Raw genomic sequence first — 25,213 nt, forward strand, 5'->3', positions numbered from 1 at the left:
TTGAGGGTGATGCGCCTCTGTAGTTAGTTCCGGCAGAGGCGTTTAGGCGCCAACTATAAAAGGGCGGCGGCGCCTCCCTCAGGTGAGGGGATGTTTGTTATGTTTGGTTGGTTCTTCGATAGATTTATAAATATTGTACAGATAGATAGATAGATAGATGTATGTAGCTAAAGTCTGAATTCCTTCCTGTGTAGGAGGGGGTTCCCCTGAAGAAAGGGTTTCCAAGCCTCCCTCTCTGTGGTGCGTCCCCCCCTCAGGTGCCCCTAATATGTTAAAAGCGCCTGTTTTGAGGTAAATGTGAAACCCGGGGGCCTCTTTCTTCTCTGGACATTTTGCTGTGGGGTTTGGAAAAGCTGAAGTTTAAATAATAGAAATGTCTTTAAATTAAAATAATCCCCTAGGCTTAGTTTTTCCACACTTAAATCCTCCACAGCACTTGCAAAGACAGATTGTCCGTTCTCAGCTCACCATAAAAAGATTTAAACCAATTTAATGGCAAATTATGGGAAGAACTTGACGCTGGTCTACGTGGATTTTTCAAGTGTCCGCAGGAATGTGTATGTTTTTAAATCATTTTATTTAAAGTTTCATAATAAATAACTTCTCCTGTGGGTTTTCCCAGGTGGGAACACAGAAATCAAACAGCTCTGCATAGGAGGGTTTACATTTTTCACCTCTGGTTTTACATGGGTGGTTCAAAGTCAGCAGGCTGGGTCATTTCTGGAGGTTACAGGAGAGCTGCGCTCCCTTTTCATAACAGTGCATTTTTTCCCAATATTTGCCTCTTTTTGGGGGCACTTTTTAAGTGGTGCCTCAGCCTCCCCCTGGCCTTATGCCCCCCCAGTTCTTAGGACAGTTTCAGGATGCTCCACATCACAACTTCACCCCAATTAAACCCAAAGAAAGCACATTCAAGAAGACAAACCAGTTGTGTTCACTCTCCCAGAAAACAATCTTGGAAAAAAAAGAGAAATGTGTAAAAGCCAGAAATTATCAGGGTTGGCATTTTTTTTCCCCATTTTGAGGTGATGCTCAGAAATAAACCTCAGCCTGCAGAGAGCACAGGTGAAAACCTCCCCGAGGAAAACAAAAGGCTTCCACTTGAGTGAATGCAGCAGTTTGTTGTTGTTATTTTTAGAGGAGTTGATTAATTGGGTGGGGAACCAGAAACGTTTTCATTTGGGGGTAAGATCAAACTAAATTCCCCATCTTATCTTTCAGCTCAGCCTCATTACCCATCCGGACCCCACGATACACCCAGTCAGGAGTCACGCCTGGGATAAAGCACATGGGGGAGAAAAAAATCAAATTTTGGGCCCTGAACATCCAGCCTGGACCCCACCAAGCAAGGTCAGAACATTTCCATGTGCATTTACCCTCCTGGCCATCATTTCTCCTGCTCAGGCTCAAAGCCACAAGGCTCAAAGAGATGATTTCTTTCAAGAAAGGTTTGTGCCCGTGTCCCGAGCACATCCCTGCCTCTTCCACTTTGCGTTCCCAAGGGGAAGGTTTAACGGGCGAAGCAGCTTTTGGAGAAACTGGGCCAGGGGAGCGCAGAGGGTCTCTGCGTCCCTGGGAGAGGAGCGGGGACGATGCTTTCTGTGAAACGAAGACGATTCCCATCGGTCCTGCGCCGCTCCCTTTGCACAAATGAGTTTCTTAAAAAAGCACACGAGAAATGAGCTCAAACGCTCGTCCCAGAGCACGGGGACGCCCACGGTCACACAGCCGCAGGGTGCAGAGTGGTGGCAGAAACCCCCCAGCACCTCCCGCACCCTCTGGCATGCGGACGTGGGGCAATGGGGTGGCTGTTTCTGCCCCCTCCCCTTGTATTTGCCCCCTGTGCTGTTACCCCCTGCTTGTACCATCATGGTGTTTCCAGCGCTACTGCAAGAAGGGAGGAAAAGAGGGGGAAGGTGGAGAGAGGTTGAAGCTTTGCGGGGAGCCCATCACCATCAGGCCCGGGGTGAACTGCTGAGTTAATTAGCAATGTCAAAAACTGCCCAGAAACACAAAAAACAACCTCCAAACTGACAACAAAACCAAATCCTGGCATGCCTAGCGGAGTGGGAGAGGGCAGGGGGGGTGAGGAGGGGCAGAACAGAGGGCTTCAAATTAGATCAAAATCTAAAGAGCTAATTCTAGCGATAGGAGCTCTCCAGAAATTAAAGGTGTTGAACTGCAGCAGACTGTCCTCTTCTTCGGAGATGTCCTGGCTGACCCGGTCCCGCTCGCCGACGAGCTTGCCCAGCCCTCCTTTGGGTTTGTAGAGGGCCACGTCGCTGAGCCCCAGCCCCTCCAGCTCCGCCACATCCAGCCGCGGGATCGGCATCCTCCAGTAGATGAAGGAGTCGTACTGGCTGCTGATGGTGTCCAGCATTTTCGGGCTGTGAAGGCAAAGGGGGTGAGGGGAGAGGAGGAGGAGAAAAGCTCTACCAAAGGCACAGGAGTTGCCCCAAAGCGGCCGAAACTCTCAGGTGTTGCCATATTGACCAAATCCCACAGGGTACCCTCCCAAAAATATCGCTGGGGCAGGAGAGTGTGGTGTCATGGAGTCTAGGCTGGGTCTAAGTGCAGATTTGAGCTCTACCCCTGGTCTTATCCACAGCCTTGGTCATGGCCCTTCTCTGAGACGCAATTTGGAGCAATGGGACTCGTCGCCCTGTGCCTCGGTTTCCCCACCCACACAAAAGGGACTGTGGGAATGAAGGCTGGGGGGGGAGCCCCCTCGCAACCGCATCTCCTGACATCCATCCCGGGCACCTCGATGCCTGTGGGGTGCCATCAGCGGGGAGCAGAGACGGGCTGTCCCCCACATCCCAGAAACCAGGATCCAAATGAACCCTTTTTCCACCAAACCATGCAAAAGGCTCTCGCTGTTTCCCTGTGCCGAGCCCCCCGCGGAGCCGGCAGCGAGGGGGGGTCCCTGCGCGTCCCCCCACTGCCCACAGAGCCGTCCCCTCCCTTGCTGGCCCGCGTGGCATCACATCACCCCAGGGGACTGCGGCCGAACCCTCTAGAAGGGGCTGGAAGAAGCATCTCTCGGTGTTGCCATCGCACCCCACCCACCCCGCCGGTGCCGGCTGTGTGCCCACCACCCCGCCGTGCCGTGCCGCAGAGCCCCTCCCGCAACCCCACCCCGATCCACCGAGAACTGGGGGAGAGCAGGAGCAGACGTGGTTCAGCGTTTTCTCCTGCACGGCCTGAGCTGAGTCACTGCTGCGCTGACTTGCTTTTCCCTGGCAGAATTATGTCATTCACCTCCCCGCGTTTGGCAGCGGAGGTGGGGAAAAAAAAAAAAATCAACCAGCCGACCCAAAATATCCTCCTTTTCCCACTGATTCCCCTGTTTTAAGCCCTGGGAATCGGAATCCTAAGGGATGATTCAGACATACCTTGAATCACGCCCTCCCTCGCTCCCCGGCCGCGCGATGCGGGGTGACCAGCTGCTAAATTTAAGATCCCCGATGTGGCTCAGAGGCTACGAAAGGCTCCTGTGTCACCCCCCCCCCCCGGGTAAATCGAGCCACCGCGCTTTGAAATCGCCTCTTCCCCGGGGAGACACCCCTGGGGGTCTTTCTGCACAAGAGCAGCAAATGGTTTAACGGTGACAGATATTGCGGGTTTTAAAGCTTCAAAGGGGGGAAAAGGGAGTTTCGTGCCAAGAAATAAAAAATTTGGATCTCCAGAAAAGGTAATACGGGAAAAAAAACCCTCCTGCATTGCGTGTCACCCCTAAAAAAAGAGCATTTCCCCTGGGATCAGTGTGGTCCGCTTGTCCCTTGGGGGCAAAAACACTTTCATCTGGTTAATCCCTGCTGGTTGTTGCTCATGTTCCCCCCCCCCCAAAAAAAAATTCTGGGGTGCAAACACCCCCCTCCACCCAAATCTCTTCCAAAAAAAAAAGCATCCTCTTGCTTTTCATCCCCCTCCGCCCGCATCCCACCACCCCTCACCTGTCGAGGAAGGGTGGATGGGTGGATGGGTGGATGGAAGGACTCGATGCCGGCCGGGCTCTTTGTGCTGGGAAGCCGCGGGCGTCGCAGCGTCGCTTTTGTCTGCTGGCGCGTCTGGGTCTGCAATGCAGCCCCTCGCAGCCGCTCGATGGATTCCCCTTCGTCGGGGAGGGGGGGGGAGACGATGGGCAGATGAGTCAGCGGCTCCCACCCGCGCCGGGGAGGGGGAGGACGGCCGCCACGGCCGCGCGGGGGGGGATCCTGCGCGCTGGACCCCCAAGACGGGGATATATTAAACCTACAGAGGATGGGAGATTTCCCGCAGCGATTCCCGATTCGCTCCTGAAGCCCCCAGCTCAGGATTCGGAGGGATAACGGACCGTTTTCAGCCTCCAAGGTGCTGGCAAATGTTTCTTTTTACCTGCCTGCGAAGAAATGGGGGTGCTGCGGTACCCCCAAACCTTGGGCTGCCAGAGGGCACTTTGCAGGTCAAGCGCAGGGAGGTTTGGTGCAAAAAAACCTGGGTAAGGTTGGGGTTTTTTTTTTCGGCGTTGCTGAGTCTGGAGGTGTTTGGTCCTGATGCTGCACGGCAAATATATCTCGGCTTTGTGTCTGAAGGCAGACGCGGAGCCAGAAATAGGAGGGAGACACCCAGAGCCGGCATCACTGCCAGGGCTGGGAGAGGGGCTGCTTCGAACCAAGGGGGGGCACCTCACGCAGCCCTGCTGCCCCCTGCTCCCCGCCACGGCACCTGCGGGCACCGGGCCACAACCACGGCCCCTGCGCCGACGCGGTGTCGGGGGACGGTGGCCCCCGGAGCAGGGCAGCAACGAAAACCCCAGTGCAACCCCACGGACCTGCCCCGGCCACCGCTGAGCCCCAAAACACCCTTTCTGGGGGGGCACAGGCGGGATCCACTCCCCTGCGAGGCTGAGAGCAGCCCTCGCCCTCCTCTCCCCTGGGCTTTGCTTGGTATCAACATTCCTCTGGGGCTTTAGGGGTGGGGTTTTTCTCCCTTTTCCTCCCCGTTCCCCGTGCACAGCTTGTTTCTGCCGGTGCCAAGTGCTTTTGTCAGCGCTCAGCTTTCAGCCGGGCTATTTCTGCCTCCTCCTCCTCTCCCCGCCGCCGTGAGCCAAGAGGATCCCATGTCCCCTCCTAAATAGACCCAGACTCAGCTCGGCCCCGCCAGCGCCCAGCTTGGGGAAAATGCCAACGTGGGGCCCAGCAGAGGATGTTGATCCCTGCGGGAGGGCGAGCTGCTGTGTTTTTGGGGTTCCCCAGGGCTGTGGGGTGCAGCTTGGGTTGGTGACTCCGTAGGGAGCTGGGTGTGACCCATCCCTTCCCCTCAGGGTGTCACCTATGAAAGGGGTGGCTCACGCAGGACAACCCAAACCTGCGACATCCCTCACTGAGAAGGGACCTGGGGCCAAACCCCGCGGGGGACGTGGCGATGCGGGGTCCCTCCGCGCTGCGGGGACACAAATCTCTTCGCCGCAGCAGTTTTGGACCTGGTGGTTTCGGGAGGACTGCCCCGGCCCAGCAGACACGTTGTCGGGGGGGGGCTGTCCCGGGGGACAATGTCCTCTGGCAGCACAAGAAGCCAAAAAAAGAAGAAAAAAGGGCTCTTCAGCTGACACGAGGTCTCGAACACTCGGGGCTTTATCAGCCGGGGCCGTCCCGACGGCTCGGCCGGGTGCAGGACAGAGACCCGACTGAGCGGGGACAGTGCCGCCTTGTTCGGGATTTCTGGAGTGGGAGCGATGGGGACGGTTGGGATTCGGGGGCTGACGCGGGAAGGGACACTCTGGGGCTCACCCAGGGGAGTCCCAGGTGTGGGACCCTCTGACGGGCTGGGGACCCCCAGGAGGGGACACCCCGGAGCTCCCAGTCCAGCTTGGCCGGTGGCTGGAGCTGTGGGGTTTTGCTGGTGACGGTGTTGGTGACAGGACCGCGGCGGGTGACGGTGGCAGGGCCGCGGCGGGTGTTATTGGCAGTGACAGGGTCACGGCAGGTGACAGTGGTGGTGGCAGGATGATGGCAGGTGATGGTGGCAGTGGCAGGGCTGTGGTGGGCGGCAGTGGCAGGACGATGGCGAGTGACGGTGGCGGTGGCAGGGCCGCGGCGGGTGTTGTGCAAGCGGAAGGGCCCCGAGCTGGCTGTGGTGCAATGCTTGACGCCGGCTGTGGGGTGGCCCCAGGGGTTCCCACCCTTTTGGGTGCTTCTGTCCCTGAGGGCTCTGGCACATCCGCCGAAAAAGCGTGAATAAGCCTCGGGAGCAAACGGGAGCACGGCTGAGCCCTGGTGGGGACCCCAGTCTGGCTGGGCACCCCCAGACCTACCAGGGCCCCCCAGAAGCCCCTGCTATGGGGGTCCCTCTGCCAGTGCTGAGCCCCTGCACCCCCAGCTGGGCACCCTCAGCCCTACCGGGGACCCCAGTTGTGCCGACCCCCCCCCCCCAGCCCTGCCAGGGACCCCCAGTCCCACCTGGGACCCCCAGAAACCTCAGCCCTGCCAGGGCCCCCCCCGCAGTCCTGAGTCCCTGGACCACTACCCCTGTGACCCCCATCCCTAGCAGGACCCCCAGCCCTGCCGGGACCCCCAAATACTGCTTACCCCCAGGACCCCCAGCCCTGTCGGGACCCCCCAGCCCTTCTGAGACCCCGGGACCCCTCAGCCCTACAGGGACACCCCCCTCAATCCTACCCAGTCCCCCCCGGACCCCCCGAGTCCTTCTGGGACCCCAGGACCCCCAGCCCTGCTGGGACCCCCAGCCCCTCAGCCCTTCTGGGACCCCCCAGCCCCGCCGGGACCCCCGGCGCCCCCCCGCGGGCCGCGGCCCCTGCAATGCCGGCGGTGTCCAGGGTGGGAGCTGTGCTCCGGGCCGGGCCGGGCCGGGCCACGCCTGCCCGCTGCGAGCTGGGCACCGGCACCAGGACCCGCATCGGGACCCCGCACCCTGCGCCGGGGGCAGGTAACGGGGCCGCCACCGGGACCGGGATCGGCTCCCTCCCCCCACCCCCCCCCTCCCCCCGCCCCCCCCCCGCTCCCCGAGGGGTGCGACCCCGCCGAAGGGCCCCCGAAAGCGCCGTGGGAAGGCGGGGGAGGGCACCGGGGGCGGCACCGGGACGGGAGGGGGGCGGCGGGAGGACCCCCCCTTGCAGCCCCCTGGGCGAACCGGGGAGTCCTGCTGGGACCCCCAACCCTACAGGGACCCCCCCAGCCCTGCCGCGATCCCCCCGACTCTGCCGGGACCCCCCAGCCCTGCCGGGATCCCCAGCCCTGTCCGGAACCCCCCAGCCCTACCGGGACCCCCGGACCCTCCAGCCCTGCGGGGACCCCGAAGCCCTACCCCGACCCCCAAACCCCTCCCGGACCCCTCAGCCCTGCCGGGATCCCCCAGCCCCGCCAGCCCCCCTGGGACCCTCCAGCCCTGCAGGGACCCCCCAGCCTTAGAGTGACCCCCGAGACCTCCAGCCCTTCCGGGACCCCCCCCGCCCTACCGACCCCACGGGTCCCCCACCTTTGCGGGCACCCGGTGTCCCCGTGGCGGCAGCCGCGACCGTCCCACGCAAAGGGGGTTCTCCCCCCACTTTGCCTCCCCATCCTGGGGGTCCCGGGCCCGCAGCCGGGGGGTCCCGGGGCTCTCATCCAGCACGGCCCCGTCCCCGCATGCCACCCTCCCTTCCGAGCTCGGGGGGACCCCAGCGGGCACCCCTGGGGCGGGTGACCCCCAGTGCTGGGGGGCCTGGAGGGCCCCCCCACCCCGACCAGCCTCGTTGCTCGCCCCGGTCCCGCCGGTGACGCAGAGCCGCCGAGCGGTAGTTTCCCAACAGGGAAGTCATTTTGTGTGTGCCGGCGCAGGCCGAGCCGTGAGCCGCCCTCCCCGGGGCCACCGCGGGGCCAGGCCCCAACGCCCAGGAGGGCTGAGACCGGACACAACTCACTGCAGGGGTGAGGGGGGCGCGTGAGACCCCCCCACGGGGGTTGGGGGGGTTGGAACTGGGGCAGCTGCGGCCTGCGGGACCCGTCGCCGACAACCGCCCCGAGCCGGGAAGAGCGGCCGGATCCGGCCCCAGCCGTCGCCCTTCGCTGGGCGCGAGGACGTGAGGCCCAGTGGGTGCTGGGGGGTGGTTTGGGGGCAGGAAGGAGGGGTCCGAGTGGGGGGGTCGAGGTTTTAGGGTCGGGGGTTTACACGGGGATTCGCTGGTGACTCGTATGAGGCTGAGCCCGTGCCTGGGGCTCCCCGCGGGGGCTCTTCCAGCGCTCCGGGGACTGGTTGCGATGCCGAATTTTTGGGGGTACCCCCTCACCCCCCCAAGGCGTTTCCACCGTGCTGCCGGATCCGGCAGCGAGCCGGGGCGTGATGGCGGGGGCCGGCTCCGGCAGCCTCATTTCCTAAGGAAATGGGGTTAGAAAGAAGAAGCGCCCCCCCACCCCCACCCCTGCTCCGTCCGTCCGTCCGTCTGTCCGTCCGCAGCCCGGGGGAGAGGCCGAGTTTGGCCGGGGGGTGCCGGTGCGCGGGTCTGGTGTGGGCACGGCCCTGGTTTACGCCACCCCAGACATGTCACAACCTGCCCGTTCTCAGCGGCTGCGCTCGCGGAGGGGGGCTGGGGGGCAGAGCCCAGACGCCGGGGTGAGGGGCACGGGGCGCTCGGGGGGGCTCCTTCGGTCGCGTCTCAAGTCTCCCTGCTGGGACCCGGGGCCGGTGCGGGGGAGAATGGGCACGACTGGGCCCCCGCTCCCCCTCGGCGCCCTGACGCCAAGGGGACGGGCTGCGGGTGCTGCCCGGGCGCGGGGTCGCCCCTGGGGGCAGCGGGGTCACCCCGGGGCCAGATCCTGCCCGCGGGTCCCAGCAAGGCCACGAATGGGGACAGCGCCGAGGCGACGCGACCCTGTGGGGTCGGAACATCCCTGGGCACCCCAGGCGGGGGTTTGCACCCCATTTTTGGGGGGTGCTGGGCCCAGCACCCAGCAGCCGCGGGCCACGCTCCTCCCCGCCGCGGGCAGGAAGCGCCGGCCGGCTGCCGTGGACTTTGGACCCATCCGGCGTCGCCGGCGCAGGGGCAGAGGAAGGGACTTTTCCTGTTTGCCGGCACGGTGGGGTCTGGCACCCGTCTGCCGCCGCGGCCGAGCTCCGGCAAAACTTGGCCTTGCCTCGGCACAGCCACCAGCTGCCCCCCACGCTGGCGTGGCGACTCTCCAGCGGCTGATACAGGGTTGTGCTCAGGCGCGGCCCTCCGTGGGTGGGTGAGTTTTGTGTGCGCCGCCGGGTGCTTTTGCAGCAATAGACTTGTCTCTCCTTGGGGTGGGGGGGAGAGCACCCATTCTGGGGGTGAACCCCGCTTTCCACACCCCCCATGGCTACCCCAGCCAGGGCCGTAGGGTTTTGAGATAGAACTGCGCCGGCCGGGCAGAACCCATTTATTTTTCCCCCCGTCTGCTTTTCGAGCCGAAGCGGAAGAGCTCAACCTCCGGCCCCTTTTCGGAAAGGCCGGGATATTTATAGCCGCCTGGCTCAGGGAGTTGGGATTTGCCGTGGCTGCCTCCGTCCCCCCCATCCTGCTGCAGCATCCCTCAGCCGCGTCCTGCACCGGGGCAGGGGCTGGGGCCAGATCCTGCCCTGGCCACGGGGACAATTCCTCTGGGTGGCTGTGCAATGCCCAGGGTCCCCGGGGGGGTCTCTGTGCAATGCCTGGGGGGTCCCTCGGGGTCTCTGTGTGATGCCCAGGGGGTTCCTTGGGGGGGGTCACTGTGCGATGCCCAGGGTCCTCAGAGGTCTCTGTGTGACAGCTGGGGTCCCTGGGGGGGTCTCTGTGCAATACCCAGGGTCCCTGGGGGGGTCTCTGGCCCCATTTGGGCAGTGGATTTGGGGGTGATTTGGGGAGGCAGGACCACAGGCATCACCCCTCCCTTCGCTCCCGCAGCCGGCTGCTCCTCTCCACGCCGTGCCACCCCGACCAGGTCCCCCCAGCTGTCCCCATGGAGTGACCCCGCGTGGGGGTCTCTGCACCGGCGTGGCCCCCCCCTCCCTGGCAGCTGGCCCAGCACGGAGGGAAGCTGGCCACTGCCGCTGCGAATATGAGCGACTTCTGGCACAAGTTGGGCTGCTGCGTCGTAGAGAAGCCACAGCCTGTGAGTAGCTTCAGCCTGGGCGGTTCGGGGAGGGTGTGGGGTCCTGGGGCTGTGGGCTCAGTGGGGGCTGATGGCCTTCATCCGCTTCCAGAAGAAGAGGAGGAGACGGATCGACCGCTCCATGATCGGGGAGCCCATGAACTTCGTCCACCTGACGCACATCGGCTCTGGCGACATGGCCGCGGGCGAAGGCCTGCCCATGGTACCCGACCCACACACACGGCAGGGGTGCTGGGTCTCATGGTTGGGTGCTGGGTGTCATTTTTGGGGTGCTGGGTCTCATGGTTGGGTGATGGGTGTCATTTTTGGGGTGATGGGTCTCATGGTTGGGTGATGGTGTCATTTTTGGGGTGATGGGTCTTATGGTTGGGTGATGGTGTCATTTTTGGGGTGATGGGTCTTATGGTTGGGTGCTGGTGTCATTTTTGGGGTGATGGGTCTTATGGTTGGGTGCTGGGTGTCATTTTTGGGGTGATGGGTCTCATGGTTGGGTGATGGTGTCATTTTTGGGGTGATGGGTCTCATGGTTGGGTGATGGGTGTCACTGTTGGGGTGGTGGATCTCACAGTTGGGTGATGGGTGTCACTGTTGGGGTGGTGGATCTCATGGTTGGGTGGTGGGTGTCACTGTTGGGGTGGTGGGTGTTGTTTTTGGGGTAGTAGAGTTTCACGGTTGGGTGACGGGGTGGGGTGAAGCAGCCTGACGTTTGGGTGACAGGCTTTACGCTTGGGTGACGGGGCGGCGCAGTTGGGTGATGGGTCCCGCAGTGGTGGTGACACCTCTGCACCCTCCCTGCAGACCGGCGCCGTCCAGGAGATGAGGTCCAAGGGTGGACGGGAGCGACAGTGGAGCAACTCCCGGGTCTTGTAGCGTGTGAGTACGCGGCTGTGCGGGCAGCTGTGGCGGCCCTGGGCACCCGCTGTCCCGCTCCGGGGCACCACCACTAATTAACACACCCAAATGAGCCACCGCTTGTGTGGTTCCGTAACCCAGCCTCTTGGACTTTGCAGATTCCTGGCTTTTTCAGCCCAGACTTGAACTGCCTGATTCCCCCAACGGAGGAGAAGCCGACCTCGAGTGCTTTAACCCCGCGGTAATTTATGCAGAGCGATCCTCGCCTGGCTCCCGGTGGCTTTTGGTCGTCGTCCCCCCGGCACATCCCTCCTTCCCAGAGGCATCGGGTCGGGGACGCGGGGAGGGAGCGGGGACGGCAGCCCCCACCTCGTGCCCAACCGGCATTTCTGCCGAAAGGACGCAGCCGCCCTCCCGAAGCGCACCAGGAGCTGCCGGGCGCAGCCGAGATGTGCCAAATCCTCCCAGTTTTCCCTTTTTCCACGCTGGCACCTCCCATGGGCCCCTCTCGGCTCCGGGCCGCGGTGCCTCGGTTTCCCCAGGGGATCGCGGCAAGGCCGGTCCTGGTGCGGAGGCTGATTTGGTGCCCTTCCGGAAGAGCAAAACCGGGATTAAACCCCGACGCTTCGGTGCAAAACCGGGATTAAACCCCGACGCTTCAGTGTCTCACCGGCAGCAGCTCAATGCCGACACCATCAACGAGCCCGCGGTGCCTCCAGCCGGCATTTCCTCCGCCGGCAAACTGCCACCTTCCTTCTTTTTTAGAATATATTTTTTTTTTAAGCTCAAAACAACCGACTAGGCAGCCTCCGCCGCCTCAGAGGCAGGACCGTGGTGGGATCACCTCCACCCGGGATCGCCACCAGGGTTTCACCGGCACCGGCCGAGGCAGGACGGGGCCCGACCCGAGAAGGGACTCGGGCTCCCGAATTCGGGCGCGGGTGTATATAATTTAAATAGCGCCGGGATTAAATATTGACCAGCACGTGCCGGGCGTCGCGGCCGGCTGGCAGAGGCTTCCCCCTTCGCCACGCTCCACGCCGCGCCGGGATGCTCCCGCGCAGAGCCAGGCTTTTCCAGCCCCGCGGCGCGCTCGGTGTTGGGAAGCGAGCGCCGATGCTCGATTCGGTTTTCCCTCCCCTGGGAAGAACAACCCCCCCCCTTGAAATAAAACCCTTGTGCTGGCCCGAGGAGCGTCTGCGAGCTGCCCGGGGCTCCTCACCTCCCTCCTCTGCTACCGGCGCTGCCAAATTTGCCAGAAAAAGACCCCCCCCACGCACACGCTGGGCACCGCGCTCCCACCCACGTCCTTTATTCACCCGAGGCCACCGCTCGTCCCCGTCTGTCCCTGCCACCGCGTCATGTCCCGGCTGCCGTCCCAGCTGCGGGGAGAGAAGAGCCCCCGTGGCCGACGCCACACGACCCCCGTGCCAAAGCCCGGCCCTGCCGAGGGGCCTCGCACACCGGACGGGCTGGGGGACGCGCGCCGGCTCCGAGGGGACGAGCCGGGAGAGCTCCCGCGGGCTGGCAGCAAACTCGCCCTTGCTGCTGGAAGTGGGGCTGGGGGAGATGGGGGGAGGCCGAGGCCCCCCCAGCTCGTTACACCCTTGTGCGAGGGGGCTGGTTCACCAGGAGCCGGCACAGGAAGCCCCAGGGAGTAGGTGAACATCCCCGTGCGAGGCCTTGCACGCGCGGGTGCGAGCAACCCTACTGGAGAAAGGGCTGGGAGAGCGTCACCAGCGCCTTGAGCTACTGGAGGGCGGATGATGCTCCCAGCCTGGAGCTCTGCGGGAGCCTGGGAAGGACCGGGGTGCTCCAGGGCTCACCACGATCCCAGCACGCTCGCTGCCACCCCCCTGCACGCTCCCTGCGAGCCCTCGCTCGCTCCCCGCCGATCCGGTGCCCGTAGCATGAAGGAGGGGATCTGCCCCCGCACCCCCACCCTGCTCGGGCACACCAGGACGTGGCGGTTGCCCACCGTCCTCTCCAGGGTGCCCACGAGGTGCCTGGAGGGACGGTGCGGCCCGTCAGCTTGGGGAAACTGAGGCACGGGGCACATGGGGAGGATCCCACCCCCCCGGGGACCCCCCGAGCAGGTTGTCCGTGGTGTGGCCGTACCGGGGATGCTGCTGGGCGGGAGGTGGCAGGCGGCGAAGGGCAGGGTGCTGCCCGAGCCCTCGCCGAGGTGGCCTGGCCGGAGCGGAGGGTGGCACAGCCAGCGCCGATCGTCCCCCCCCTCACCCGGCGGGCTCAGGGAGGGGACCCAGGAGTCCCACCCCAGACACCCACCCTGCGGGAGAGGACCCGGCGTCACGTCCCGCTCGACCCAAAGCGGGAGAGGGAGCGACTCGGGTTCGCTGGTTCCCTTGGCTGGGATAGAGCACGTACCACACGAGAGGTCCTCTCCTCTACAGAGGCTTTATTTCTCAACAAAGGCTTCTGAACATCCATTAACTTTATCGAAACCCACCCCTGGTTTACGACAAGCCGTGGTCTGCCTTGCGTTACCTAACGATTCCCCTGAGAGAGGAAAGGGGAGAGAGAGGGAGGGAAAGAGAGAGGTCGCGGGTCTGGGTTCGTACATCCAACTACTGCAAGGCCTAGCTAGAAACAAAAATCCACAGCAGATCATAAGACTGATATTTATAAACCATTTTCCCCCACCCTGTGAGTCCGAGAGACTTCAGCATCGATGCGGGCCGGGATCCGGGGCCGAGCCCCTCAAACCAATCTGCCGGGCGCGTCACTTGAGGCAGCTCTCCCCTGCCGCCGGCGGCCTCTTTCGTCTCTATAGCGGTGCAGGCGTTGTAGATGGCGCGCAAAAAATGCCTCTGTTTTTAACGCAAATATTTGTCCAGATGCGTAGGAATCGGGTATTTGTATTCCCTCCATCCCTTCCTTTACATCTGCCGGGCTCCCAAGATCTCGCTGTATTCTGTTGCGGCGAGATGTAAAATTAAACGCTCCGGAGGGACACGTGGAGGGGAAGCCGATGGAACACCGCAGGCCGGCCATGTCGTACACGTTCAACTGGGAATACAACTTGCCGTTGGAGCACGCCCAGACCATCCCTCGCGGGGCCGCGTATCTCGCCTGGAAGCAATCAAAGGGGTCGTCTCGAGGGAGCTCCTCTTGTTGGCCGTCTGCGCTCCAGACCTTCCGTCGATCCGGGCCGTGCGTGACCGGAATGCCGCAGGAGAGCGCTGTGCTGGGGTCGCTGAAGGAGCCGTTACACCGGTCGTCCTGATTGCGATAGCCGTAGTTGGGGTAACCCCAGCAAGTGCACATGTCTCGAATAAACGTTCTCAGTTCCGGAATATACCAAGTTTCTAAGGGGTCACCCGCTCCGGTGGAGCAGTTTAATATTCGGGAACACCTCAGCCAGGAGCCGTCGCGGCGCGGAGCAGCGCTCCTGCGTTTTCGGCTGTTCCAGCAGAGCGTTTCCCCGTTGGGGAGCCTGACCTGGTTGTACGTACAGCTCCGGACACCGACCTCCCACCCGATCCCGGTCCCGTCGGGGAGGTCGGAAGCAGCAGACAGAGGACGGTTGGGGTTAAACAGTCGTTTCAGAGACCAAGCCCATTCGTATCTGGCACGGTTAACGGGGCTCGCTGCCCCTGGACTGGCCGGGATATGGATACACCAGTCTGCGGCCCAGCGCACGCTGTATTCGTGCTCAAAATAACCGCTCTCGGCGGGGGAATCCCACCACGGCACTATGGTGCACGGAACGGGAACAGCGGGGGGGTTTGTTGGCTCCGTGCTGGACTCTGGGGTTAAGGACCGATAACAAGTTTGGTTCCACAAATCGTCCCAAGTAGAATTGCTCGGGAGCTGATACAAAGCCCTCGTGTGTTCAACCCATGTCCCGTTACTTTTCCACGGTTGCCCCTCCTTCTGTTCAAGAAAAGGAGACTCCATCGTCCCCCACGTGGCGTTTCCCTCCATTTTGTTGAGACGGTTTAACTCGTTTGTCAATATCTTCGTAAAGTTTAGACTCATCATTGTAAATTTGAATCCCTCGGATGCGGAACCGGGGAGGGCGACACATATCCCCTGGTCCGTGTGGTTCCAAATATGCATAAACCCTTGGATCAGCTTCCAGGTGAAATCGGGGGATTCTCCCCACGATCCCGTTGCCCCAACAGCGATGGAGAAGAACCAGGTTCTCCAATCCATCGTCCGGCGCTACGATACCAAAATATTCCCAACAAACCCAGACAACGCACCCAACGATCCACCCCGCGACTGTGAGCGTACGTCCCGCGATGGCTCACCCGCAACCTGCAATAGATACACAAAAGAGAAAATCGTTTAAAAGATGGAACAATCTGTTACCGAAAATCGTAACCGAGAAAACTCCCCAAACCGAATGAGTTCCGAAAGCCGGCGGCGGTTTATCGCAGCGCGGGGGGTTTCTCCTCCCAAGATGCACGTCGAGGGACAAAGGCACGTTAGATACATCCAAAAAATGAGTATTTATGTAATTCCCGAGGAGTACTCACCTATTTCCAGGAAATCTAATGCCGATGTCAACACATCGCGCACTGAAATTGGGGTCTCTGGGGGCCGTTTTGAGGGACAGACCCTGCCCCATTTGCCCATATACGGTAGCTGCTGGGTTGGACGCTCTCTGGCACGCACAAAAGTACAAAGTTTATACAAAAGGGGCCTGTTATTCATATTCTAACTAAATTGTTGAAGTCTTTGGTGTGGATTTGGTGGGATTTGGTGTGGATTTGGTGTGGATTTGGTGAGATTTGGTGTGGATTTGGTGGGATTTGGTGTGGATTTGGTGGGATTTGGTGTGGATTTGGTGTGGATTTGGTGGGATTTGGTGTAATTTGGTGTGGATTTGGTGTGGATTTGGTGAGATTTGGTGTGGATTTGGTGGGATTTGGTGTGGATTTTGTGGGATTTGGTGGGGATTTGGTGGGGATTTGGTGGGATTTGGTGTAATTTGGTGTGGATTTGGTGTGGATTTGGTGGGATTTGGTGTGGATTTGGTGTGATTTGGTGTGGATTTGGTGTGATTTGGTGTGGATTTGGTGTGGATTTGGTGGGATTTGGTGTGGATTTGGTGTGGATTTGGTGTGGATTTGGTGTGCTTTGTTATGGATTTGGTGTGATTTGGTGTAGATTTGGTGTAATTTGGTATGGATTTGGTGTGATTTGTTATGGATTTGGTGTGATTTGGTGTGAATTTGGTGATTTAGTGTGGATTTGGTGTGATTTGGTGTGGTGTGGATTTGGTGTGATTTGTTATGGATTTGGTGGAATTTGGTGTGGATTTGGTGTGGATTTGGTGGGATTTGGTGTGGATTTGGTGTGATTTGGTGTGGATTTGGTGTGATTTGTTATGGATTTGGTGTGATTTGGTGTAGATTTGGTGTAATTTGGTATGGATTTGGTGTGATTTGTTATGGATTTGGTGTGATTTGGTGTGAATTTGGTGATTTAGTGTGGATTTGGTGTGATTTGGTGTGGTGTGGATTTGGTGTGATTTGTTATGGATTTGGCGGAATTTGGTGTGGATTTGGTGTGGATTCAATGATCCCTCCGTGGGCATCTGTCGCCCCCCAGGCACACGTACTGACAGGAGCTTTTGGGGTCAGGGGTCCCACAGGTCCCCCAGAACAGGGGGACAGGGGGGTGGGTTCGCTGGAGCTTTGTTCTCCCCCTTCCCAGGGACAAGGGACGGGGGCTGAGTGGGGGACGGCCATTAATTCCCCGACGGCTGTTGGCCTCGGTCACAGCATCAGGCACCCGTCACGCCCACGCTGGGTTGCCCCAGGCTTCGGGGCGAACTCGCCCGAGGGCGAGCTGGGGGTGAGAGACCCATCGGTCCTGGTGCGGTTAGAACTCAGCTGGTAGCCAGTCGCCACGTGGCCAGTTGTTTACTCCCCCGTGGTGAAATAGGGGAGGGACAAAAGAAGAAATTTGTAGCTTGAGAAGACGTTTCCTAGCGAAGGCAGCGGCCGTGCCGGCATCCGAACCGGGAAACGCGGCGGGGTCTCACCCAGCGGCGCCGGCCCAGCAGCGGCCCGACCGCGCCGCAAATCCCGCCCCGCCGCGCCGGAAACCGAAAACACAAAAAACGCGCGTGAGCGACTTGGCGTCACGTGACAGCGAATGCTCCAATGAGCGTCCGGGAGCCGCCCCCGCCGTGCCCCGCCCGGCCCGTTAACTCTTTCCTGGCCGAAGCCAGGACACGGCCCGGCCCCTCGCGCCCGCGCTTGGAGCGTCCCGGCGGTGAAGCGCCTCCCTTGTCCGAGCGGATCCATCTGGCTTGAAATGAGCAACTAAACCACCTTTTTAAACCTCTTACGCTGTGCCCCCCCGCCCCCCCCGTTGCTTGCTGAGCTGCTTCTCTCGGGTCAGTCCCGGGACCGTTCCACTCCCAAGACCGATCGTGTCCCCTGAGGTGCGAAGGACCCGCAGGGTCCAACTGTCCCGGCTTGAGCTCGGCTGTAGCCAATCCCCACGCAGCCAGTCGCTTGCTTTTTCCCCCCTCCCCAGTAAAATAGGGGAGGGACAAAAAAAAAAAGGGTGAATTTGTAGGTTAAATTAAAAAAAACCTGTTTAGTGACGGTAACAAACAGGAACAATAGGAAGTCCAAGACACCAAGTGCTCACCACCCGGGGAGCCGTCCGCAACCCCCTGGCAGCGGTTCCGACAGCACCAAAGATCCCAACGGCACCAAAGCTTCCAATGGCACTAAAGATCCCAACGGCATCAAAGATCCCAACGGCACCAAAGATCCCGACAGCAGGAAAGATTCCAACGGCACCAAAGACCCCAACGGCATCAAAGATCCCAATGGCACCAAAGATCCCAACAGCACCAAAGATCCCAACAGCACCAAAGATCCCGACAGCACCAAAGACCCTGACAGCACCAAAGATCTCAACGGCACCAAAGATCCCAACAGCACCAAAGATCCCAACAGCACCAAAGATCCCACCTCTTTGACCAGCGACTCCAAGGACCCTCCAGCCGTGCTCCCTCCCAGCCCAAGGAAAATTAACTCTGTCCTGGCCGAAAGCAGGACACCAACCTGCCAGGTGTCCCACAACCCTTTATGGTCCCTTAAGTGCAGAGGTTGGTCCTTAAGAGGACTGTGTTCTCCTCAGCGTGTGCGGCATCAGCCACACGCTGAAACGACGGTGTTGTGTCCCCACGCGCCCTCCAGCGCCTCTGGGCAGACCTCTGCTTCCCAACGGCCCCGTCCCACGTGCAGCCGTTCCAACCACTGTCCCCATTTTCCCTCCTCACCTTCCATTCTTGCCAGACGGGCCATCGAGTCCACCTGGTTACCGAGTAGGTGGGCTGGGTGATTTCCCACCGGGTCTGCAGCGACCCACCCTACTAAAAGGGTTCTCTGTCTCGCTATATTTAGGATTTCTTCCCATTTTTCACGCTGCCACGCCGGTACCCGATTTACTTCCCACTGGTTTTGTCCCTGGCGCGGGAGCCGCTCGGCACGGCCCCTCGCCCACGCCAGAGGAGTCCGTGTAAATAAACGCTGGTTCTGCAGCCTCAGCTCTAACAACCGCGCTCCAGTGCCGCTCCCGGCTCTCCCACCGGAGCGCTCCCCTCACCCCCCGCTACGACTCGGTCCCCCGAGCCGACACGCAGCGCTACTGCGCGGTGCTTCCGTACCTCTCCCTCTCTTCTAGAGGAGGCGTCAGTGAACCACCCGTTCTTTAGGTGGGGTTCAAATGGGGGGGGGCAGGTTTTATAGAACTAGGGGGAGGTCCCTGGGCCAGTTGATCGCCGAGCGGTTCTTGTATTTGGAGCACTTTGGGTGCTCCCTCCTCCATCTGACGCGCGGCAGCGAGGATCCCACTGCGCACACCGCTTCCTCGCAGCCCCCCCAGGGGCGGGCTTCCGCCCGGGACCGCTTTCAAGACCTTAAAAGGTCCCCGTAGAACGATTGGTTGTTGCCGTGTGATTTTTTTTCAGCTTCCTGTAGATGATCCCGAAGACTTAAACCGTTGGTCTAGGAATAACGGGCCTCCTGCCTATAAACTTTGTACACACAAGATAAGCAGGTCTGCGTGCGCGGGGGCAGCCTCGCGATGCGTTAACAAATGCGTCCTGGAAATAGGCAGGTACTTCTCGGGAATTGTATAAATATTCATTTTTTTCACGTATCTGACGAGCGTGCTTTCTCCTCTCGGTGCCCACATTGGGAGGAGAAACCCCCCCACGCACCCAGCGCTGCAATAAACCACCGTGGGCTTTCTGAACCGTCGTCTGCTTTGGGGAGTTTCCTTGGTGACGGTTTTCAGTAACAGAATTTGGTGACCCAGATGGGACCCGCTCTCCGGAGTCTCAACAGACCAGAGGAATCGTGAGGACTCCAGCGCACACCGGAGTATTTTGGGGGCGGCCCCGCGATTCCGTGGTCGGGGGAGTCTCTGCGACAGCCCTCTGGGAGGTGAACACTGGTCACGAGCACCGGTTGCTTCCGAGTAAGTCGCATCTGAATTAATTACACGTTGTAGAGCTGTTGGTGTCGGTGCTGGAACTTGCAGAGGGCGATGGTGTGATCCGTACGCTACTACGGGGACGCCCGGAGTCCGGATTTTGTTTGGGTGTTTGTGATAAGTTTGGAACTTTGTAAACCAGGAGCCGGACGGTCTCCTCAAGGGGAGTTCTGAAGCGCTCCCCCTCGGGTTGGGGATGAAAACACTGGGGCCAGTTTGGGGGCGACCCCCTCGCTCTGGGCAGAACTCAGCATTTTCTGCCATGGGTTAGTTTTATTTAAATCCGCCGCGCTTGCTGCGTCAATTAGCCCCTTCCAGGCGCGGGGGGACGAGTCTTTCCTGTCTGGAATTGAGCTGGTTGTCACGATCTCCCCCTCCCGCATTTACCCTTCCCCCAGCGACTGCAGATTTTTGCTAATTTTGCTGCTTCTTGGGCGATCGTGCAGCCTCTGGCACCTCCCGAGGCAGGACGGTCCCTTTTATCAGTTTCGTTTGATCTTGTGTCACGCGCGAGCGTTTGGGACATTCCCCCCGAGAAGCTCAGGGGAGTCTCCACCCCCCCTTGCTTTTACCGAGTCCCGTCTCTGCTGTCCCGCGTCCTGCGCTGGGCGATCAGAGGGATCCATGGCTCGGCAAAGGGGTTGTTTCATTTTCCGCTTGGTCTCCCACACCACGCTCAGACCCGCGCTCTCCTCCGGCCACTCGTCCTCCGTGTCCGGCACCCGCCGGCTGCCAGCCCCCCTCTTGCTGCGGACGCTCCCGGGGGACCCCCATCGCGGCCCCGCTCAACCCTCTATGAGACCTCAGAGACTCCCAGCGCGGGGGCTGCTCACCTCTCCGGGGAGCCTCTCTCGCCCTGGGGCTCCCCACCAGTGAAGGGCTTTGGTGTCGGCACTGGTGGCTCATCCAAACTGGTTTGGCCGCATTCGTGGCCGGCAGAGGCCACGGCTCCTCGCGGCACAACCGGATTCCTCCCGGCTGGGCTGGATTTGGGGGTTCGGCTGCACTAAGGGACCCCCCCAATGCTATGGGGACCCAAAATGCTCCTCTGACTTGGCGGGGGGGGTTCACACCCCAGGAAAAGAGGGGGTTCGCCCCCCAAGATGCCTGTGGGGAGGACGGGGGCCGCGGCGGGCACCCCCAGGGGGAGCGGGGCAGCACCGGACCGGTTGTGGAAGAAAAGCCAAGAGCCAAAAGTGGAAGAAAAGAGGGAAATTTAATCCTCGGAGCACGTGGGTGACGGTCCCACGCTGACTGCGCACCCAGACCCACCCCCGGGGCCCCCCGCAGCCCCACCAAGGGAGGAAGAACAGCAAAAACTCGTTGACACCCCCCCCAGCGCCTTCATTAAGTGGGTGCGAGCGGTGCCCCGGCCCACAGCGTCCCCAAAAACCCACCCGGGGGGACCAAACCCCAGCAGCGCCGCCGGGGCGGGGGGCAAACTGCAATCAGGACCCATCTCCGGGGGGGAGCCGCGCTCTAACGAAGGCAGCTGAGCTCTAACAACCCCCCCACGCCCAGGCACCCTCCCCAAGACCTGCGCAGGGACCCCACCTCCTCGTACGGCCCCCAAAAGCCTCCGGGCAGCCGCTCTTTATTTCGGGGAGGCGGGGGGCTGCCCGGCGGCGATGCGGCTGACCCGCTCCAGGACGTCCTGGGGGCAGAGGGGGGGCACGGCCTGCGCCAGCGGACAGTCCTCCACCAGGCTGTTCATGGGGGTGGGCGGTGGGCCCACGTCCTCCTCTGGCCCCCCGGCAGCGCCCGGCCCCCCCAGGGCTGCCCGCAGGATGGGCAGCACCTTCTTCCGCGACGCCAAAGCGTTGCCCTGGGCGTAGGCGCCGACGCAGGACCAGGGGCTCGGGAGGGGCTGGAGCTGCAGGGACGGCGCCGACGCCTCCTCCAGCGCCCGGCACACCTGCAGGGGAGGGAGCGCCGCGGCTGGGACCCCTCCGCGCCCCCAAAATCGGGGGCTTAGTGCAGCTGAGAAGTGGCTCCTACCCCAGCCGAGGGATTTGGGGTTCCTGGACCCCCCCCCCAAAACTCACCGCGCTGCGGAGGGGCTCACGCCGGCTGTAGACCGCGAGCTGCCGGGAGGCCTCGTTGTGCTCGTTAAAAGAGATCGTCATGGCCACCAGCCCCGCGTAGCCACGAGCCTGGCAGAAAGCGTCCAGGTCCTGCAGCAAGCCGGGCCGGCGCAGGAAGGTCTGGAGGAGGAGGGACGCTGGCGTCACCCCGGTGTCCCCCTCGTGCCACCCCCTGCCTCAGTTTCCCCCCTTGTCAAGCTTCACCTCCAGGTCCACGTAGATAGCGCTGACGGCGAGGACCAGCTCATCGCCCGAGAGGGCTTTGAGGTCCTTCCGCAGCATCTGCTCCGTCGTCAGCCCTGGGAGACGAGAGGGGCCGAGCGTGAGCCGCGGGGACGCGTCCCTGTCCCCAGGGAGAGGGCTCTGTCCCAGGACCCACCCCCCCGGGTGCTGCCACCCCGGCGCCCAGACCTGAGACGTCAAACTTGGCCGCTTGCAGGGCCTCGAAGACGGCGTCGCGGGCCGGCAGCTCGGGGAACCTGGCCTCGAGCAGGGAGACGCACGCCACGTCCCTGGGCGTCACCTTGCCGGCGGCCGGGCTCAGGTTCACGCAGTCCAGCAAGATGGTGCCTGTGGGGACGGGGAGACACAAGCGGGGGCTGTCAGTTGTCACCGTCCCCCTCGGATGGGGCTCGGCGAGGGCCGCCCGTCCTCACCGTGCAGCAGCGCGGCCGTGGGTCTGTCCAGCACGCCCGGGGGGCCCTGGGCGATCCGCTCCGTCACCAGCGTGGCGCAGGAGCCCACCGGCTCTGCCGTCACCTGGCAGCCGGCCGCGCGGTCCCGTTCTAGCGGCCGGTGATCGAGAACCTCCACCACGGCCTCTTCCAGGGCTGCGTCGGCGCTGGCGGGGGGCGAGAGGGGAGGGTGAGACCCCCCCCAGGGCGCGGCCGCGATGCGTCACCCCCGGCAGAGCCCGGAAACCCCCGTTTGTTCCTCAACTCCCACCCTAAAAACACCCCGGAAAGGGAACGGTTTTACCCACCCTGGGCCAAAATCAAGCGAGGAGGAAGCGAGGCTGCGGGCGGGTGGCCCTGGTTGTCCCCGTGTGTCCCCCTCCCGCCACCCTGGCTCACCCGGGCAGGACGTGGTGATCGACCAGCGTCAGAGAGAGCAGCCCGGCGCGGTGCAGCCCCCCCAGGTCGATCTCGTCGCGGAAGATGAGGGAGGCGGCGGGGATGCCCTGCGCCCGCAGCAGGAACGTCGTCTCCGGCCGCAGGGCGAAGTCGGCGCGAGGGATGTTCAGCACCGGGACGAAGGCGGCTTTGGGAGCCGGGGAGGTCTGCGGCGGGGCGGGGAGGGGGGGTGACACCCGGTGAGGCGTCCCCCAAGCCACCGTTTGTCCCCGAGCCAGCGGGCGAGTCTCACCTTCGCCAGGAAATACGCCAGGGCCAGGGCCGAGACGGTGGAGTCCAGGTCACAGGCCTCGTTGCCCAGCACCACGTGGATCTCCTGGCGCTGCCGGACACGCTCCTGCCAGGGCGGGGGGTGTCAGGCACGGCAGCGCCGCCGCCGCCTCCCCCAGAGACCCCCAAGCCTGTCCCCCCCCCCCCCCGCCTTTGCCACATGCCAGTGTCCCCAGAGCCGCTGGTGGACGTCACCCACAGCCGACATCCCTGCGGCGCCAACCAGCCCGGAGCCCTCGGGACGAGACCTGGCCGGGATCCATTTCTGGCACAAAAGCTTCACGTTTTGGGGGCACGTGCACGAAAAACGGGCGCACCAGGGCCCCGGGGAGAAAGGGAAAACCCAGCTTGGTCACTCACGGGGACCCTCCTGCCCCAGGGGACGCTGTGGCAGCCCCGGAGCCTTTGGTATTTAAACCCCAGATCAAAGCGCCCACAGAGGCAGTTTGGGGCTGGCTGCCCCCCAAAACCACCACATTTCACCCCTTTTTTTTTCTTGCCCACAGTAACAAGAAAACAATGTCACCCATGTCACCCCAGCGATCCCCCGGCTGCTGGCGCCCGTCCCGTCCCGCTCGGGGGGAGCCGCCGTGTCTCCAGGCCCTTTTTGGGTGACAATTATTTCATGCCATAACCCAGATTCGCTCGTTTATTCGGTACAAGCCGAGGACACCCGAGAGCCGCCCGCGGCGTTACCCCCGCAGCTGGGGGGGGGACCTGCACCCCCGTGTCGTGGGACCGGGGACAGGGCTGCAGGGGTGGGGAGGGGGGTGCTGGGGAGCCCCCGGGGCGGCTCTGGCACCCCAGCCCGGGCTGTGGCGGGGCCGAGGGGCAGCACAGCACCAGCCCCTCTCTCCAGGGGGGACGGGTGCACCCCACTCCCCCGAGGCACCCCGTTTCCTCCTGCACCCTGCTCCCCTGGGCACCCACGCACCCCAAACCCTCTGCACCCCGATTTCCATGCACCCTGCTCCCCTGGGTACCCAGCTCCCCCCTGCACCCTGCTTTCCTGGGCACCCAGTCTGCATGGACCCCAGTCCCCCCTGCACCCCAATCCTTGGGCACCCTGAGCCCCCCTGCACCCTCTCCCCGTGCACCCCACTCCTCCCTGCACCCCCAACCCCCCGGCACCCATCTCCTCCTTCACCCTCGGCACCCTTCACCCCCTGCACCCCAGTTCCATGGGCACCCTGAGCTCCCCCCTCCACCCCGAACCCCTGGGTCCCCTTCACCCCAGTCCCTGGCCACCCTGACCCCCCCCCGCACCCCAAATCCCTGGGCACCCCGTGTCCCCCCCGCTGCTCCCCCCCCCCGGCCCCGCTACCTGCAAAACCGCCCGGTTCCCCTCCACGAACCGCTCCATAGCGGCGCCGATCCGCGCCGCGACCCGCCCGGCCCCGCCCAGCCCAGTACGGCCCAGTACAGCCCAGTACAACCCGGCACGGCCCGGCCCCCCCCCCCCGCCGCCACTCCTCAGCCTCCCGCGCTGGCTGCCGGGAAGGGGGCGGGGCTGGGGGGGGCGGAGGGGGAGGGTGGGGAGGGGGTGACAGCACGAACCCCCCCCGACCCCCCAACACCCCTGACACCCCCCAAGGGCCTCCTGGCGCCCCCTTGACACCCCCAACCCCTCCTGTCACCCCTTAACCCCCCCCCAATAACCTCATTCCCCCCCCCCCGACCCCCTCGGGCACCCTGAAACGCTTCTGGCACCCCAAATCCCCCTCGACACCTCAACCCCCCTGACACCCCCAAACAACACCCCCAAACCCTCTTTGCACTCCAACCCCCCCCGACAGTCCCAACCCCCCCCCACTCCTTAACACCCCCAAACCCTCCTGACACCTCAACCCCCCCAAGCCCCCCCCTACCACCCCCAAATCCCCCTGACACCCCAGGGAACCCCCAGACAGGCTGTGCCCCCCCCCCCCCCACTTTATTACAGCCCAGGACGGCGTCACCCCATCCCGACTGGTGGCCAGTGACTAGTTACTGGTGACCAGTAACCTCTGACCAGCTGCCGCACCCCGGCTCGTGGCCGTCGCACCCGTCAGCGGGTGAAATCGGGGGGGCACCCACCGCCCCCCTGCTCCTGCCCAGCACCGGGCCTCAAAACGGGGGAGAAACGGGAAAATCGGGGGTTGTGGGTGGTGCCGGTGGCCAACCCTCGCCCGGGGAAGCTGCCGCTCGCCCCGACGCCGCGGCGTGCCCGAGGGAACCGGCAGCGGGCGGCGTTGCAGGCAGCTGCCTGCGCTCTCCACCCCTCCTGCCCGTCCTCCTCCTCCTCCTCTTCCTC

The 25,213-nt window shown here is 62.7% G+C and overlaps 3 protein-coding genes across 7 annotated transcripts; 1 reads left to right on the top strand and 2 right to left on the bottom strand.

The window, feature by feature from the left end:
- Positions 1-558: 558 nt before the first annotated feature.
- MLLT11 (MLLT11 transcription factor 7 cofactor) lies at positions 559-4,111 on the bottom strand. Its single transcript, XM_074809491.1, has 2 exons — positions 3,957-4,111; positions 559-2,387 (listed from the first exon to the last, which is right to left on the bottom strand). The coding sequence occupies exon 2, from the start codon at positions 2,378-2,380 to the stop codon at positions 2,111-2,113; it is 270 nt and encodes an 89-aa protein (XP_074665592.1). The 5' UTR covers positions 2,381-2,387; positions 3,957-4,111; the 3' UTR covers positions 559-2,110.
- Positions 4,112-6,840: 2,729 nt separating this feature from the next.
- Positions 6,841-12,130, top strand: CDC42SE1 (CDC42 small effector 1). 5 transcript variants are annotated; one of them, XM_074809314.1, is made up of 5 exons: positions 6,841-6,927; positions 9,881-10,088; positions 10,180-10,290; positions 10,887-10,961; positions 11,099-12,130. In XM_074809314.1, the coding sequence occupies exons 2-4, from the start codon at positions 10,035-10,037 to the stop codon at positions 10,956-10,958; spliced, it is 237 nt and encodes a 78-aa protein (XP_074665415.1). In that variant the 5' UTR covers positions 6,841-6,927; positions 9,881-10,034; the 3' UTR covers positions 10,959-10,961; positions 11,099-12,130. The 5 variants fall into 5 exon arrangements, with proteins under 5 accessions (XP_074665415.1, XP_074665414.1, XP_074665416.1 ...); XM_074809313.1 differs by lacking the exon at positions 6,841-6,927 and adding an exon at positions 7,755-7,907; XM_074809315.1 differs by lacking the exon at positions 6,841-6,927 and adding an exon at positions 7,914-8,059.
- An 8,501-nt stretch (positions 12,131-20,631) lies between these two features.
- On the bottom strand, positions 20,632-24,372 carry PRUNE1 (prune exopolyphosphatase 1). The gene is made up of 8 exons (XM_074809263.1): positions 24,245-24,372; positions 22,883-22,987; positions 22,591-22,796; positions 22,174-22,358; positions 21,929-22,087; positions 21,722-21,816; positions 21,479-21,637; positions 20,632-21,348 (listed from the first exon to the last, which is right to left on the bottom strand). The coding sequence occupies exons 1-8, from the start codon at positions 24,281-24,283 to the stop codon at positions 21,028-21,030; spliced, it is 1,269 nt and encodes a 422-aa protein (XP_074665364.1). The 5' UTR covers positions 24,284-24,372; the 3' UTR covers positions 20,632-21,027.
- Between the last annotated feature and the right edge of the window lie 841 nt (positions 24,373-25,213).

This window comes from Strix aluco, chromosome 30, assembly GCF_031877795.1.
Source record: "Strix aluco isolate bStrAlu1 chromosome 30, bStrAlu1.hap1, whole genome shotgun sequence".
Lineage (NCBI taxonomy): Eukaryota > Metazoa > Chordata > Aves > Strigiformes > Strigidae > Strix > Strix aluco.

Excerpts from the sequence above, each read along its gene's own strand:
- PRUNE1 (XM_074809263.1), bottom strand. The coding sequence starts at position 24,283 with ATGGAGCGGTTCGTGGAGGGGAACCGGGCGGTTTTGCAG. Across the intron at positions 22,088-22,173 it reads CACGGCCGCGCTGCTGCACG|GCACCATCTTGCTGGACTGC; the intron begins GTGAGGACGGGC and ends CCGTCCCCACAG. Across the intron at positions 21,349-21,478 it reads GTGAGCCCCTCCGCAGCGCG|GTGTGCCGGGCGCTGGAGGA; the intron begins GTGAGTTTTGGG and ends CCTCCCCTGCAG.
- MLLT11 (XM_074809491.1), bottom strand. The coding sequence starts at position 2,380 with ATGCTGGACACCATCAGCAGCCAGTACGACTCCTTCATCTACTGGAGG.
- CDC42SE1 (XM_074809312.1), top strand. The coding sequence starts at position 8,674 with ATGGGCACGACTGGGCCCCCGCTCCCCCTCGGCGCCCTGACGCCAAGG. Across the intron at positions 9,204-9,880 it reads GCGCGGCCCTCCGTGGGTGG|CCGGCTGCTCCTCTCCACGC; the intron begins GTGAGTTTTGTG and ends TCGCTCCCGCAG.